An 18,537-nucleotide genomic window follows, 5' to 3' on the forward strand; every position below is an offset into this window, starting at 1 on the left:
TTTGAATTCTCGTGCTTTCTCAATGAGTTAACGCATATTAAGAATTTGCTCCCTTATGCCTTTACCCTTCACGAAGCCTGCCTGTTCTTGTGGTATTTGTCTATCCAGGTATGTCTGCATGCGACACTTGATGATTCTCAACAGAATTTTACTTGGGTTTGGGTGTGAAATTAGTGAGATGGTTCGGTAGTTACTACATTTTGTGGTTACGCCTTTCTTATGAACGGGAGTAAATAGTGCGGTACACCAATCACTGGGCCATTTGCCGATTCTCCATACATGATTGCACAGTCTCCACATTAATTGGAGACCATGTTCACCCATGTTCTGTAAAAGTTCTGCCGTGATGTCATCGCAACCAGGTAATTTATTTCTTTTAAGGTGTTTTATGGCTTCATCGACTTCAGACCTTAGAATATCTAGTTCTAGGGTTGTTGTTGAGACTTGCAGTGCTGTTATATGATTAATGTTAGAGGTTTCAGCTTTATATAGTTCTGTGCAGTATTTCTTTCAAGTTTCCAGAACCGCATCCATATCGCTTACCATATTACCTGTCTCATCCTCTATATCGTAATTTCTGGGTTTGAATTCCCGAGCCAGTAACTTTACTTTCTGAAAGAGATCTCTTGTTTCATTTCGATGTAAGTGGATTTCTACTTCCTAGCAAATGTTAGACACATATTTGTCTTTATCTTTCCGGCAATTTCTTTGGATTTCTTTTGATAAGCTTCGATAGTCGTTTAAATCAAAACTGCCAACTTTAAGTTGCCTTCTTTGTTCTATAATTTTCCATGTTTGGTCACTGGTCCATGGTTTACGACTGTTGTTTTTTATGGGTTGGCGACTTTGCTTAGCTGTATCTAATATTTCTCTTTTAAAATCTCCCCAGAAAGTCTCGATATCATCTATGGGGGTAGTACTTGTCCCAGTTAACATCGTAGTAGTCCATCCATCGTCAAATGTAAACCTTCCTTAGTCCCTTCATGTCAAGGTGTGTCCATTCATGTCAACTGTTCGTTGTGTACATCTATTCTTGACCAGCGATTGGCTTGATGTTAGGCTCGATACACATTTGCGTGTTTTCAAGCCGCGTGTCCGCTGCGGTCGATCACTGGCAGTTCAGCACTGCAGGAATAACATCAACTCATGTACTGCTGATTACTGCTGAACTAGCAGTACATAAGTTAATGCTATTCACTGCACACTCGCGTGCACGTCGCGGGTCAGCTCGAGTGTGCAGTGAATAAATTCAACTCATGTATTGCTGAACCGCCAGCGATCGCCCTTAGTTTGCCCGCAGCGGGCACGTAGCTTGAAAACACGCAAATGTGCATCGAGCCTTATTAGTCCATCTAGTTTAAGATCTGCCTCTACTTCTCTTATTTACTCTTGATCCCCATTCAAAATTCGCTTCGTCCCATAATTTTCCGCTCTTCCACTCTTCCTGTGTCCTGTCCAGTTCCATTTTCACATGGCATTCTTTTGGATTACATCGGTTACTACTCTATGTTCTTCTTATATCTTCATTTGATTGGCGATTGATGAACTTAATATTGAGCATTTTGCATTCCATAGCTCTCTTGACCACTGAAGTTTGTGGACTATGTTGTTAAAAGCTCATGTTCCATATGTCAGAACCGGCAGTACGTACTGATCGAAAGTTTTTGCCTTTAAAGTATTTGGTAAGTTTAATTTATGTAAATACTGTTTGTAATTTTCCAAATGCTGCACATAGACCAGGGCGCATCTGTCAAAATATTAGTACATTTGGATGTTGAGAGGTACTCATATTTTTTTTGCAGAAATTGCTTGAAAATAACTCATATAATAATATTTGAGTTATCCTCCCACTCAAAAAGGTCCGGAACATTGTTTAAATAATCAAACTGTAAAAAAAAATAAGGAAAAATTCGATTTTCTTCTTCGTTTTTTGATTATAACTTTAAAAGTATTCATTTTCCAGAAAAGTTGAACTAACATAAAAGTTGCGTAATTAAATTTACTACAACATAAAATTAGTTAAAAATTTTAAAAGTTGTCACCCTTGTTGAAAAATAACAATAATTGCGAAAAAACCATAAGAAAACAAGTCTTCGCATTTTACGTTTTTCAACCATTTATGCTACATTTAGGACCTTCAAATTTCAACCAGAAAAACTTTATGATATAATAAATCAATATTGTAAATTTCATTAAGATCGGTTTAATAGATTTTGCAATCCAGCTTTCGCAAAAAAAATCATTTTTTAAAAATGTTGTAGGACTGAAAATAAAGCACACAGCAAGTTGAATTTTTTCTTACATATATAAGAGTACTGTACCTTTTATTTGTAAGTTGCAAAATTAAAATGGGTTAACTACCAAGGCGTCAGGATTTTTTTAAATAAACATTAATTTTTGGTGCTACGCGTAGGACAGCGGATACGTTTGCTCTGATTGGGCATTCCAATGACCTTTGATAATTATTGATAAATTTTAATTTTTAGTACATTCCCATATAAATAAATAAATTTGTTTATTGCAAAATAAAAACACATACTCTGTCCTTTGAAATAACACTTTTTAGCAAAAACTTTCTTTGTTCATATATATTTTAACTTGGAGAATGAAAGTTTATTATTTTTAAACATATTCAATTGTTTAAACAATATTTCACAAACAATAATCGAATTAGTTTGATTTTTGTGGAATTAAAATATTAAAATACAACAAAATATAGAGTAAGAAAATAATATATTAAATAAAGATTGGAAGAAATTTTGGTGGAATTCAACATGTGAGAATCGAACACCGCTGTCCTGCGCGTAGTACCAAAAATAATGTTTATTTAAAAAAAATTCTTGACGTCTGGGTAGTTAACTGATTTTAATTTTGCAAATTGCAAATGAAAGGTACAGTAAGTATTCTTCTATATGTAAAACAAATCAACTTGCTACCTGCTTTATTTTCAGTTCTGCAACATTTTGAAAAAATGAATTTCTTTTGCGAAAGCTGGATTGCAATATTTATTTTGCAAAATCTGGTAACCGATCTATATGAAATTTACAGTACTGTTTTATTGTATCATAAACTTTTTCTGAATAAAATATAAAGGTCCTAAGTGTAGCATAAATGGTTGAAAAACGTAAAATGCGTATACTTGTTTTTTTATGTTTTTTCTCAATTATTGCTATTTTACAACAAGGGTGACAATTTATAACATGTTTAACCAATTCTATATTGTAGGAAATTTAATTGCGCAACTTTTGTCAATGCAACTTTTCTCAGAAGCGAATACTTCTAAATTATAATCAAAAAACGAAGAAAAAAATCGAATTTTTCCTTCATTTTTTGACATTTTGATTATTATTTAAACAATGTTACGGACCTTTTTGAGTGGGAGGATAACTCAATTATTATTATATGAGTTAATTCCAAGCAATTTCTGCAAAAAAATATGATGGAGAAAGACAGATTTTAATCAAAACGAAACCGTAGATTTTCTTATTTTAGTATTTTACTAATGCCATACTCTGTATAAGAGTACACAGACTCGTTTCATATAAGTTCTCTGAACCGCAAAGTTTTCCTAGCGGTGCCTGTTGGTATGGTTATACCTGGGTAAAGCAGAGAACTTGAATCGAGTCGAAATTCATTTCGCTTATTCCCCGTTAGTTCTAACCATACTGCGATATAAATTATTTTAATTTATATCGAGAATCTACGGCCGTGATGGTAGAAATCTGTCTTTCTCAGAGCCTCCTTGAAAACAGGTAGACCTAGAAATAGTACTATCGGGGGATGGAAGAAGACAGATTTTAATCAAAACGAAACCGTAGATTTTCTTATTTTAGTATTTTAAAAAAATATGAGTCACCTCTCAACGTCCATCTCAAAACAGATGCGCCCTGGACTACCATGCTAAGGAACAATTTTATTTAAATCAGCCTTTAGGTTAACACGTTAGCTTCCGTGAGACACAAATGTTGTGTCTCATGTTGTTGTTGATAACAGCCGCGTGACACACCGTGGTTGTCTCAGAAGCATAGAAACGGGAGGCTCGTGGCCGTAGGGACCCATTTTTCTTTAACATTACGGCAGCCAACGTGTTTCTTTGATAGTTCGATGTTTGGTCCTAAGTTATACAACTCAACTTGTTCTATATTATTATTGTACAGAGTTATATTCTCTATTATATCTACACATTCGTTTGTTAGATATGTATTTAGATTTTGTTAGATTTATGTTTAGTCCTATTTCTTTTAATTTTGTATTTAGGTATTGCATTCCCTGCATTATTCTTTGTATTGCATTCTTTTGCTATTAACGCAACGTCATCGGCAAATCGCAGATGGTTAAGGTTTTTGCCGTCTATCGCCACTTCTTTATTACACATTGTTTCAGATTCACAAAATAAAAGTAAATTTCTGTTGTTTTCTCATTTTTCTATATAATACTTCTCCATATTCTCCCATTTCCATTGCTTCCAACATACTGCATGTCTCTCGGTCTAGTTTCTTAAGATGATGTTTCTTACAAGATGTTTTGCTGTTTTTGTTTTACTATCCCAAAAGACTATTTGACGCATAAGACAATAAGTTTCAAGCATTTATGTTAGTCTACACAATTAGTAAGCAGTGAAAAGACAAGCTGATCTAGCATGCAATTAAATGGTAAGTAAACGCAATAATTAAATGAATATGTAATATAACATAGAATCTATATTTACCTCTTGCAATTTTAAAAGCGTGGTCGTGATCAATCTTCAATCTGTCTATCATAGTATCCAGAGCTACTAATCCAGCTGCAGCCAGTATTCCAGCTTGTCTCCAACCACCTCCTAGGGCCTTTCGAATACGCCGGGCCCTTTAAGTAAAACAGAATTTCAGTTTAGTTTAAGGTATTGACCAAGTAAATTCACCTTAAATATATTATGTAATCTTTGCAATTGTTTAATTATGTACAAACAAAATGAAGTCACTTCTTGAAGAAAAAAAGAGTCGGTCATGTATACACGCTATATTCACAATTCTACCTGTAATCGAAAAACACCGTGAATATAACGTAGAAACTCATACCTCACTTGTAGATTTCACAAAACTTTCGATACAGTCAGGTCAGAACCTTGGGAAACCTGGGAAATATTAGAAAAGAAAGGCTCCCCAAAACATCTAATCAATGTTGTTAAAAGTTGTTAACCGCTATAGTTTTAACAACAATGCTGATGAAGTAATAGAACCAATCCTAATAAATCAAGAAGTATACAACAAAGATGCTGATTATCTCGATAGTATTTAATATATATGTAGATGACGAGGAATGGGAACAAGCTTCTTTAGGTGGAACTCGTAAAGAGACTACTGTCCAAGAGTGTGTTGGACACAGAAGAAGAAGGACAGTTTATCAACTAAACAAGGTAAGGTTTTTTACATATACAGGGGGCTGGAATAAGTATTGCCCCCTGTTAACTTATTTATTTTTAGCACATAAGCAAAACCCTCGGATAGGTCGTATTTAAAATAAACATAGTATATTATAGCATCAATGTTTCGAACTTTACGCGGTTCCTCTTCAGGTGAAAAGCATAACTTTGATTTTTTTAAATGGGAAAGTACAATATGTGATAGGTACCTCATTTAAAAGTTTTTTTGAAATACTAATTACAAAAATGTATAATACTTTAATGCTTTTTGAGAACGTAGGCACAAAATTTCGGTCGAATTATTTTTAAATGCATTTATTTTTTTCTAACCCTGAGAAAACTAATAGGTATTCAGTCCCGGATTAAGAATCTTAAGGCCCCTAGGCAACCCAAGCAATGAGGCCCCTTAAGGCCTCCGCCTTCTCTCTCCAAAACCACATCGGTTAACCCCTCCATCTCCATCCTACATCTGCAGTTTTAAGTTTAATCCCTTCTCTCTGCAATGATTTACTGACAGCGTTGACGCGTTCTAAAATTGTTGCCCAAAACTCGTTCAATACGAATGTTTTATTTTTTGATATTTCTTTCAACAAACACTTAGGGCCGGTTGTTCGAACGCTAATCAACAATGATCATTATCAAATATTCACTTACTGTCACCAAAACTGTCAATGTCAACTTTGTTTGGGTTGCTGAAAACATAATTAATTACAATTTTGAGATTTATTATTAATTATGTTAATAATTATTGTTATATTAATTGATTATAGTCTCAGAATTGTAATTAATTATGTTTTTATTAAAGTTGACATTGACAGTAATTAATTATTTGATAATGATCATTGTTGATTAGCGTTCGAACAACCGGCCCTTAGCCTCTTAAACTGTTTCATCCTTTTGATTAGTGTTTTCAGCAAGGGAATGCACAGCAGGTTTAAAGACGTTGTAACCTTTAGACAAAGCTTTTGTTGCGTTAGCCCTTGCACTCCATCCTCCATCTAATGCTGCGTGTTGTTTTAATGACTAGATCGTGGCGAATGGGATCGTTTAGTGGAGTTTCATTTAAGCCTAATGTTGTTCTGAAGCTATTTTCTTGTAGGATTTTTTATAATCAATTACTTTTAATGGGAAATAAGCCACAATTTTACCAAAAAAATTATTTTATTAACGTTTCGACGCCCAAGTCGGGTGTCGTTGTCAAAATACAAAATAATACTAATAAACAAAAATATTGTTGCTTAGTAAAAAATTTTTCCAATAATTTATTTAATCTGACTCATTTATATTTACAATTCAGGTTGATATTGCCAATATTGATGAGTTGCGTTCCTGGGACGACTTTACTAAAAGATAGTTCATTTGATTACATGTTGATTTCATGTAATGAAATGAATTATCTTTTAGTAAAGTCATCCCAGGAACGCAACTCATCAATATTGTCAATATCAATCTGAATTGCCAATATAAATGAGTCAGATTAAATAAATTATTAGAAGAATTTTTTAGTAAGCAATAACATTTTTGTTTATTAATATTATTTTGTATTTTGACAACGACACCCGACTTGGGCGTCGAAACGTTAACAAAAACATTTTTTTGGTAAAATGGTGGCTTATTTCCCATTAAAAGTAATTGATTTCATTTAAGCATTTGATCATAACTTTCCAACGGTGGGTAGAGGCTGAAAGAAAAATTGTACATGGACTGAACAAACCCAAAATACGATGTGGCGCCAACACAACTTTCTGCAGCACTTACTCCAACTAAATTAAGCGAGTGCGCGGCAAAAGGAATGTAAATTGCAAGATTGTTTTTCTTAGATAAATGAGCCTGGATACCATTATATTTGCGTGACATGTTTGCTGAATGATTGTCCCCCCATGTCGTTTACTTTAATGTCACAGTCGTTTAAAACGATTAAAACATCAAAAGAAAGATTTTCTCCAGTATGGCTACTTATGGATATGAATGTGAGACAAATCTGGTATTGAATCGACACTTAAGGAGTAGTATTTGGCTTCCTTAATTTCTTTACCAATTGTATTCAAAACGTGTGTTCCCATTAATTCTATTATTTTTTCCCAGATGTTTGAAGATAAGTAAGAAGACTTTCCAGTACTCTTATTGAAATACTTAGCTAAATGAGAGTTTAAAGAGGGTCGCACTCTGCAAATAGTTCTAAAATGCCTAAGTAGTTCCCATTATTTTGTGAACGAAGGATCTCTGTATCACTGCTAAACCCTAATCTGTGAGAAAATAAAAACTTAACCACAGAGACTACGCTTTTAGTCCAGGAACCGAAGCTTTTCACCTCGCAATTTTTACAGAATGGATCGATTTGCTCGAAAATTTGAGAATGTTTTCAAATGTTCGCCATGTTCGCCCAAAGGAATACATGGAAAGCAGTAAAAATTTACATTTGAGGAAGAGTACGTTACCAGTCTCTTTTAATTTTTGTTCATCATCATCATCATTGGCTCGACAGCCCTTTCTGGGTCTTGGCCTGTTCCAGGATTCTTCTCCACTCTGATCTGTTTCGTGCTTTTTTTCTCCAGTTTTTTATTTTTAAGGTTTTTATATCATTTTCTATTTGTTCTAAATATCTCAGCTTCGGTCTTCCTCTTGTTCTTTTTCCTACTGGCATCTGTTTGAATATTTTGTTTGGTATTTCGCCTTCTTCCATTCTTTCTACATGTCCCATCCAACGCAGCCGTCCTATTTTAATGAATGTTATGATATCTGGATCCTGGTATATTTCGTATAGTTCAAAGTTGTACCTTCTTCGCCAAATTCCATTTTCTTTTGTGCCCTTATATATGTGTCGCAAGATTTTTCTTTCAAAGGTGGCTAGCAATGTTTTCTCTCTTTTAGTGAGTGTCCAGGTTTCTGAGCCGTATGTGAGTACCGGTCTTATTAGGGTTTTGTATATTTGGCATTTTGTTTTCCTTGCGACGTTGTCTGATCTTAGTTGCCGAATTAAGCCATGATAACTTTTATTGGCAATAAATATTCGCCTCAATATTCGCCTCTTCACTTCCTCTGCTACGTTATTATCAGATGTGACTAGGGATCCCAAGTATGTAAAGTTTTTTACCCCCTCAATGTTGTATTCTCCTATTGTTATATTTTGTGGCTGCCTTATTTCTATGTTTTTACTTACCTGCATATATTTTGTTTTATTCTGGTTGATTTTCAGGCCACTATTTTGTGCAGCTCGTTCGATTTGATTGAATGCCTCTATCATTTCTCTTCTTGATCTTGCGATTATGTCAACATCATCTGCAAATGCTAGTATTTGCACGCTTTTATTAATTATTGTTCCTCGAGTATTGACTGTTGTGTCCCTCATTATTTTCTCGAGTGCAATGTTGAACAAGATGCATGATAGAGCGTCTCCCTGGCGTAGTCCCTTTTTCACATCTATTGTTTCCGTTAGTTCGTTTTGTATCCGGATTTTACTTTCTACTTTTAGAGATTCTTTTATCAGTTCTATTAGTTGTGTTAGTATATTAAATTCTTTCATTGCTTTTATTAAGAATTCTCGGTTTATATTGTCATATGCGCTTTCGAAGTCTATGAAGAGATGATGTGTGTCGATGTTATGTTCACTTGTTTTTTCAAGGATCTGTCGCAGAACAAATATCTGGTCTATTGTTGACTTCTGTCTACAGAAGCCACTTTGGTACCTGCCAACTATTTTTTCAGCGTGTGGTCTAAGTCTTTCATAAATGACGTTGGACATTATTTTGTATGCTGCATTCAGCACCGTGATTCCGCGGCAGTTTCCACATTCTAACTGATTCCCTTTTTTATGTAATGGTACAATAATACCACTATTCCACTCCGCTGGTAGCTGTTTATTTGACCATATCTTTGTTATCAATACATGTATTGTTTTCTGTAGTGCGTCTCCTCCTTCCTTCAGTAATTCCGATGCTACTTGATCCGATCCCGGTGATTTATTGTTCTTTAATTTGTCTACTGCTGTTCTAATCTCGGCTATTGTTGGTGGACTCTTTTCTCTGTTGTCTGCTTGGTCTAATGGTATATCAGGGTTCGTCTCACTCCCATCTCCTTCAAGCTTTTCCGTAAAATGTTCTGTCCATCTTCTTAGCATCTCTTGCTGTTCTGTCAATATATTACCTTCCTTATCTCTACACATCGTCGTTCTCGGTTTGAAGTCTTTTCTGCTTTTGTTCAGTTTCTGATAAAATTTTCTTGTCTCTGTCGATCTACTTAGTTCTTGCAGTTCCTGAAGTTCTTTGTTCATATATTCTCTCTTTTTTCTTCGGTGAGTTTTCTTTTCTTCTCTGCGTAGTTGTTTGTTTTAATTTTTGTTACAGTGATAATATTTTCGAAAACTATAGATTGTGTAAAAAACTTTAAATGCTTTCAAAATTTCTTTTTGGTGCTGAAAAACTTCCATCAAGATTTTTATATTCTGAAGAATCTTTCCCAATCCAAAATTTCCATATTTCTCCAGTTATGGTATTCCATAATCCTATGATGTTTCCGAATTCTGGGCCCAATTTACCTTTAACTTCAATTTCTAACTTAGTTTCGGTTTCTGGTTCTTATTTTGAACTGGAATATAACTGTCTGCATGTTTTTTCATTTTTTCCAGTTACGGAAGCTATGTTTCCTCAGCTCAGCTGAATTCCTTTTCATTGATTGCAGCTTCACTAGCTGTGGATTTCCATGTGAAACCGAGTTTATGGTATTGCGCGATATTTGAATTTTTCAACATACATAAGATTTATAGTTTTTATTTAATTCTAATTACATATCACTTTTTCGTTTTGGGCCCTATGAGGCCCCCTTTGGGGCCAAGGCCTCTAGGCAACTGCCTACTTTGCCTAATGGTTAATCCGGCACTGTAGGTATTTTTGGAAAATTTAAACGCAGAATGAAAGATTACATTATTACCAAGGGCTGAATAAACAAAAAGTTTCTTTTGAATGATATATTTGAAATTAAAAATCACACTAAATTTTCTCTTTTTCCACCCCTGTGACTTATTAAAATAAACATCGTAGAAGTTCTGAGGAACTTTCGACCCTCGATAATACTAGTCTTTTATTCTGCGTTTAAATTTTTCAAAAATACTAATTAGTTTTCTCAGGATTCGAACAAAATGAATGCATTTAAATAGCATTGGAGCAAGATTTTGCCCCTATCACCGTAACACAAAACAGAGTTAAAGGTGTGTTATAAATTGTTCAAAACATTTCGACCGAAATCTTGCGCCTACGCCCTCAAAAAGGATTAATATATTATACATTTTTGTAGGGGGGGGGGGGTACACTTATTCCAGTGCACTGTATAAAGCTATGATAGATTGTATAAAATCCTGGTGCTCGGCACCGATTATATTGTGATTACTGATATTGATGATACTGTGTACAGGTATTCTTATATACTATATTATATACATTTAAGTGCGTTTCTCTTTCTAGGTATCTCTATCTTATTTAAGTACTTCATCAGTTCTTAATAAAGGCTTCTATAAAAGACCTATAAAAAATTTACTCTAATGCGAAGAAATAAAGAGTATCAACTGTACTTGTAATAGAAAAATAGACTTTTAAAAAACTAGACCAAAATTTAAGAGTACTTGATTGTGTGCGAAATAAGAGATAGCCTAATAACCTTCCGAAGATGTGATGTAAGTAAGTTAGTTTTTAGACATTTAGGACATTTTGATAATGGAACTAAAATAGAAGTATTTGACATTTTATGATAAAATAATTCTATTATTAAACCATACCATATCACCTGATGATACTGCAAAAAGTTTTAAGACGCAACAATTAAAGTTTTTTGCGACATATTGTAATCAAAAATAGTATTTGACATTTTATGATAAAATAATTCTATTATTAAACCATACCATATCACCTGATGATACGGCAAAAAGTTTTAAAACGCAACAATTAAAGTTTTTTTTCCTACGAACGTGCAAAAATGTCTACTTTCGCGCACGCATTTTAGTTTAGAAAATTTCACTTTTCCGCACGCGTGTTACTTTCCGCACTTTTCCGCACGCGGTTTTTACTTTTCCGCACGCGTGTTAATTTAGATATGTTAATATGGCCTTAAAGTAATTATAATACATGCAATAAGCTAATATTTAGATATTATTTACTAATTTATTTCAAATATATCTTATTGTGTTCCTGCTTTAATGAAATTAACGCGAGAATTCGATGAAATAAAATTATTTTGACATAATATTCGAAAGTCAAATCGGTAGTCAATAACAGTCGTTTTGAATCATCGTCATGGAAACCAAGATCGTCGTCATGCTAACTAATTATATTGAAAGTTTGGTTTTGACAACCTTGTCAAAGAATTAATTTGTGTATGTATTTTCATATTAATCAAATTAATTGATTAAGATTTGGTAATTTTTTAAAGACTCTTAAACAAATATTGTTCCTAACTCTTGCAGAAAGTCTCTTTTCCGCACTCGACTGCTTGCCGAACTCCCGCTTCGCGTCGTTCGGCAAATTGCAGGCGCGTGCGGAAAAGAATGACTTTCTGCACTTGTTAGGAAAATAACTATTGCGACATATTTTAATCAAAAATGTTGTGCAAAATTTAGATATTTTTTACTATTTATTGATAATAATTATTGTTTCCATATTCTTGTGATTACTGTGTATTTTTAAAAGAAAACATTGCATAATTAGCAACTATGACGTTTTAATATCAGTAACATAATCAGTAATAAAAAACCCTTTGACATTAAATAAAATAATGATGTCAAATAGTTGGTAAACAGTAAATTTCATTATCAGGAATATATTACTACCTAAAATCCAAAATAATCTAGAATATTTTTAAATTATAACAAATTCGAAAAAAAAAATAGAAAATTGTGTATAGTAACTAATTATTGATAAAAGAGTAGGTAAACCGTGAAGAAACCGAAATATTCGACTAAGAGATGCAATTTTCGTCATAAGGCAACTGTTGGAAAAATACACAGCAACAGCAAATCTACTAAGGTGTAAATTAGAACTGAAGAGTCAGATAATAGAACAAGTGATTGAGTTTAAACATCTAGGCATCTCACGATCTAGTTACGAAAAGCTTAAAACAGAAGTGGAAGATCAAGTAAACAGAGCAAACAGAACCGCAGGTTAACAGAAAATATTTTAATTGTTTGCGAGCAGCATAACTTCTACAGAATTCGTTTTGGACGATGGTGCAAATTGAATTAAATCTGATAAAATCCGTTTGCTAAATAACTTGCACCGAATTGCACTTAGAAAAAAATTACGAGGTCAGCTAAAACAATTTCAAAATTATGAAAATCCGAAACTGCAACAGTGTTGTTCTTGATAAAAAGCAATTAAGTAGATATAATTTTATTTACAAACAATCTAAAACTTACATAGGGGTCTTGAATTAGGAAAAGAAAATTATTATCTAATTATATTAATTAATGTTATTTTAGATTTTATGAAGAAAAAAAATTATATCAATATTTAACATAAACTGTATAGTTGCTAAATAAATAGGCGTCAGAATGTTTATAGGGCAACCGTTAATTTCATCATCGGAATATTTATTAAATAATAATTTTTATCAACGACTAGTATAAAATATAATGTGAATATTATTTTTTTTACTTATTGCAGTATCATGCAATATATTATTTCCTTATAACTAAACAAATTATATTATTATTTTCTTATAACAAAAATTCAGAAATTAATTATTATGGCGGAAATAAAATAAACAAATTCAAAAGTGTCAGAAGTAGGATAAAAGTTAGTATAGTTCACGCAATCTATATAGTGTAATAGGTAAGATTTGTAGCTTTCTTTGGGTTGTTCTTCTTTAATATTAGGCCGGCAGCTGGTGTTTTCTGGTAATTAAATATGTAGTTAAAAATATTTTTTTTTTTTTTTTTTTTTTTTTATTTTTATTTATCCGCATCAACCACTCGGGTTATTAGCGGTACATTTATAATACAAAATAGATAGAACAAAAGATACATTTTTAGAATATAAGAATGACAAAAATATGGAAATTATTTAGAGTTTACAAAGAAAAAAAGAAATGAATCATAATTTGTTATACAGTTTACAATGATTTACAAAAGATAAAACTTCATTGAATTTTGTGACCAGTGCTTCTTTCAGGCTGTTGGGTATCTTGAATATTGTTTTCGCTGAAGTGTATTCTGGACATTCTATTATTACATGGTTAACTGTGAGAGGTATTTGGCATTTTTGGCACATTGGTGGCGGTTCCTTGGAGATTACGTAGCTGTGGGTAAAGTCGTGTGTGTCCGAGCCGGAGTCTGCTGATAATTACTTGGTCTTTTCTTTTTGGTGGCATAGGAAGATTTTTTGAAGATACGTCTGGTTTAATGGTTTTCAGATTTGTGTTTGTTTGATCCCATATTTCTTGCCAGATTTTGTTTACATGATTCTTGAATAAAGGTTTAGTGTCAGAGATTGGTATGCCTGTTGTAGTCGGAATGTTCACATTGTTTATCGCTTCGAACGCTGCTTTGTCTGCTAACTCATTACCAGTTATTCCTACATGGGATGGGACCCACATAAATGAGATGGTTTTCCCAGAAAATTGGAGCTGATGCAACGCGTCTTTAATTAGAAATAGATTGATGTGGGTAGGGTAAACATGTTTGATGGCCTGTAAAGAACTTAGTGAATCTGATAATATTAGTATTTGGTTTTCATTTGTATTTTTACAATGATTTAGTGCGTCAAGTATTCCTTGAAGTTCTGCGGTATAAATACTGCAGCCATCAGATAATCTAGTGGCGGAAATTACGTTTTCTGATACAGTAGCAGCAGCTATTCCGTTGCAACTTTTGGAGGCATCGGTAAAGAAAAATTTGTAAGAAGAGTATTTGAGTAAATTTGTATGATATTGAAGCCTGATCTCAGCAGAGGTGTGTGAATGTTTGTTAGAATTATGTAAGGAGAGGTCTACTATTGGTAAAGAAACTGTCCAGGGGGGTGTCTGATATTTTTTTATGGATGCTAAGGTGTTTTGATTGATGCTATACGGTAATCGTTTAATGCGTTCGTAAAATGGTATTGCCTTGGTGGTGTAATTTCTGTATTGTTCCGGTGGTTCTTCCGATACTAAACTTGCGAGAAAGGTATTTTCCTTTGCGTTTAGAATTTTTGAATTGTAGCATAGTGATAGGTATTGTCTTCTGAGGTATAATGGTATTTCTCCTGCTAGAACTTGAAGGCTTCTTATTGGAGTAGTTCTAAAGGCTCCAAAGATTAGTCGTAGAGATGTGGTTTGAATGATATCCAGTTTTTTTAGTTGATTTTTGTTTGCTGTTTCATAACACATGCATCCGTAATCGAGCTTGCTTCTTATTAAAGTTTGATATAGCTTTAGGAGAATTCTAGTGTCTGAACCCCATTTATGATTGGATAACACTCTTAGTAAATTTATTCGTTGTTGACAGGATTGAATTAAATTGTTGATATGTGAAGTCCATGTGAGTTGTGAGTCAAATACTATACCTAAAAATTTGATTTCACGGACTTGTTTCAGAGAATATCCATTTAGACACAGGTTTAAGTTGTATTCCTCTCTTCTTTTGTCAAAGATTATTACTTTAGTCTTCTCAGTTGAAAATGTTAAACCAGTCTCTAACGACCACTTTTCTAGGCTGTTTAATGTTCTTTGTAAAATTTGCCTAGCTAAACCTATATTTTTACTTTTAACATATATTACTAGATCATCAGCATAAATACTAGCTTTTACAGGAAGCTCTATATAGTTTGTTATATTATTAATTGCGATTAGGAATAATATTGGGCTTAAGGCCGATCCTTGAGGAATTCCATTATGGAGTGATTTCGATGTTGATATGAATCCATTGGTTTTTACTTGTATGGACCTGTTTTGAAGAAAATTTTTGGTAAAAGCGAGAAACTTACCATCTATTTTCCAGTTTTTCATCATTTTGAGAATATAATGCGTCCATGTCGTGTCGAAAGCTTTTTTAATGTCAAAAAATATTGCGATTACTTTTTGTTGTTTTGTAAATGCTTTATGAATTTCCGATTCTAGTGCGACAATGTTATCAGTTGTCGATCTGTCTGAACGGTATCCGCTTTGTATTGGAGTAAAAAGGTTTCTGTTTTCCAAGTGCCATTTCAGTCTTTTACTTAATATTCTTTCCATTGCTTTGCATATATTACTGGTGAGCGATATTGGACGATATGAGGATGGTAAGTTTTTTGGCTTATTCATTTTTAAAAATGGAATTATAATTGCTTGACGCCATATTGAAGGGAACTTTTTATTTGTGTAAATATTGTTAAAGATGTCGACTAAAATTTTCTTTGCCGATTCCGGTAATTTCTCAATAAATATAGTTGGAATATCATCAGGTCCTGGAGAAGTTTTTTTAGCATTACTTAGGCTTTCGTTAAGCTCGTCTAGTGTAATAGGCATATTGAGAGGGCATAAAATATCTTCTATTTCGATCTGTGACAATTCGGATTTTTCTTTGTGTTTTAAGAAAATAGAGTTATATTGGTCATTGTTTGAATGTAGTTGATAGTGATCTGCTAAGATTTCTACAATTTCTAGTTTATTTGAAGTAATTAAGTTATCTGTAGTAATGGTGTCGATATGATTAACTTTGTTTGAGCCTTTTATTTTCCTTATTTTTTGCCATATATCACTTATTGGTGTAGATGAATTTATTGACGAGACATAATCGGCCCAGCTTTCTTTCTTAGATTTTTTGATTAGAAATCTGGATCTGGCTCTTAAGGCTCTAAATCTAGCTAAGTTGACTTCGGAATTGTGTTTTTTAAATATATTAAATGAATGTTTTGTTTGTTTCAAAGAAGTCTCTATTTCGATATTCCACCAGGGTATGGGTGTTTTAGTGGTAGCTTTAGTTTTTCCAATCGCTTCTCTTGCTGAATCAACTATAACATTATTAAAATTTGTTATTGTTGTGTCTACATCTTCTAATATTTTGAAGTCTTCCATTCGTGCAGTTACTAAACTAATGTACTTTTCCCAATCTGCTGACTTTAATTTCCATGTTTCATATGGTTTTGTGTTAATGTTTGCGTCTTTAATATGAGTGATTAAAATTGGTAGATGGTCGCTGTCATATAAGTGTGAAAGCGTATTCCACTCAAGTAGTGGTGCTAAAGTTGAATCGCTGAGGGATAAATCAATGGTTGAAAACGTGCCATTGTATGCGTTGAAACGGGTAGGCATTCCCGTATTTAATAGTACTAGTTTGAGGTTGTTAATTATTTCCAATAGAGTTTTGCCATTTTTGTCAGTTTTTTCAGATCCCCAAGATTCGTTATGACAGTTTGTGTCAGCCAGAATTAATTTAGGAGATGGAATTTGTTCTATCACTTTTTGTAGTTCTAGGAGTATGGATTCGTCTGGATGTGGTAGATATATACTGCAAATGTTGATTTTGAAATGATGAAGTATTGACACTGCAACCGCTTCTAAATTTGTGTTTATCGGAATTTCTTTGGACTCGACAGTAGATTTCACAAAGATACCTACACCACCGCTAGCTATCTGCTGCACTGGTCTACATTTAGTGTAAGATGTATAGTTTTTTAAATTTACTTTATTATTAGAAAGTCGCGTTTCTTGTAAACATATTACTAAAGGTGAAAATTCATTGATTAGTATTTTTAAGTTTTCGATATGGCTGTAGAAGCCATTTAAATTCCATTGAACTATGAATTTGTTATTGAATAGGGTTACAGTCGCTTTCTTCCTCAGTAACAGAAGAGTAGTTGTCTGTTCCGTTTAGCTTTTTTAAAATCCTTGAAATATTGTTTTTAAGGCGTCGGTCGTTTGCGTTTGCGTGCACCATTTGCAATTCAGCGCTAAGTCCTTGTAGGTCATTAGTATAATCCTTTGCTATTGTTTCAGGCAATTTGGAGCCTATAGCATTTGTAATATAGTCACATAGTTCTGTATATTTTAGTGGGTAAAGAGTAGTGGCTGACGATAAAATGGCTTCTATAGGTTTCATTGAGGTTTCGATGTTAAGTGCTTTTTTTATTCTTTTGGGTGCAGATTGCTTTGGAGCTGGAAGTATTATTTTTTGATTTTCTGACTCTATTATTTCAGGAGATGTTGAAATTTGTCTTTTGATAGAAGTATGTGCTACTATGTTGGTAGTATTAGATGATGATTCAGATAGGTTTTGTGAGTTGGAGGAGGCACTTGGTGGTGGGTTGGTTATAGAAGTAGGAGGAGTACTGGATTGATGAGCAGTTGGAGACTCTGATGTAATGGATTTTTGATTTATTGGATAATTTTCTGTTTCAGAAGTATTAACATTCATAGGTTGAGATAACTGGTCAAGATTTTGTTCATTAGTTGATTCAGTAGTGCAGTTTTCATCTTTATGCCCTGTGGTATTACATTTAGAGCAATTTAGACCATCTAAGGAAAGATAAATTCTGTAAGCGGTGTTGTCGTGAGATATTAGAAGTGAATTTGGATAGACTTGTTAATTGTTGGAGAAACAAATACTTGACGCCTAAAGCTCAATATATGACTGTATTCAGATTCAGGCATGCCAACTTTTAAAAATGTTATTTTAGACACTGCAGTAAGCTCCAATTTTTTAAGCTCTTCTTCGATTATAGTATTTGGAATACTGGGACAGACACCTGATATCACTAGTCGGCTTGCAGGAGTAATTAATCTTCTGATCTCTATGTCATTTCCTTGTATTGAAACGGATTTGTGATTATGTAGTAAATTTTCTACGATTGTGGTGTTACTAAGATAGATGCATACTCGGTTGTTTGAGATTCTGGACGCGAAGATGATATTTTTTGGTTGTACTATAGTTCCTATTGCTGTTATGTATTCATGTATTTTTATGTCTGGTACAGATGACAAAACGACTGCTTGTTGCTTGGTGGGGAAGTTAAAATTCGTTACGGCGTTGGAATAAGTAATTGTTGAAGATGTTGAAGAGGTAGTTTGTGTTGATAGTGGTTTGGTATGAGTTAAATTATCGCTATCCATTTTTAATTTTTGCTTTCTTCATTTGAAGGAAATTTTCTAGAGCCGCTCCTGACTTAATTTAAATAAGCCGGTTATTCGGCGTTTTTATT

The 18,537-nt window shown here is 33.3% G+C and overlaps 1 protein-coding gene across 2 annotated transcripts in view; it reads right to left on the bottom strand.

Annotated features, from left to right (window-relative positions):
* The window catches only part of LOC114339167 (uncharacterized), a 123,240-nt gene that overhangs the window by 31,035 nt on the left and 73,668 nt on the right, over positions 1–18,537 (bottom strand). For both annotated transcript variants that reach the window (XM_050652538.1, XM_050652537.1), the window contains exon 5: positions 4,709–4,845. In XM_050652538.1, the coding sequence (XP_050508495.1) occupies positions 4,709–4,845 (137 nt within the window). The remainder of the gene's footprint in view (positions 1–4,708; positions 4,846–18,537) is intronic.

This window comes from Diabrotica virgifera, chromosome 5 (assembly GCF_917563875.1).
Source record: "Diabrotica virgifera virgifera chromosome 5, PGI_DIABVI_V3a".
Lineage (NCBI taxonomy): Eukaryota > Metazoa > Arthropoda > Insecta > Coleoptera > Chrysomelidae > Diabrotica > Diabrotica virgifera.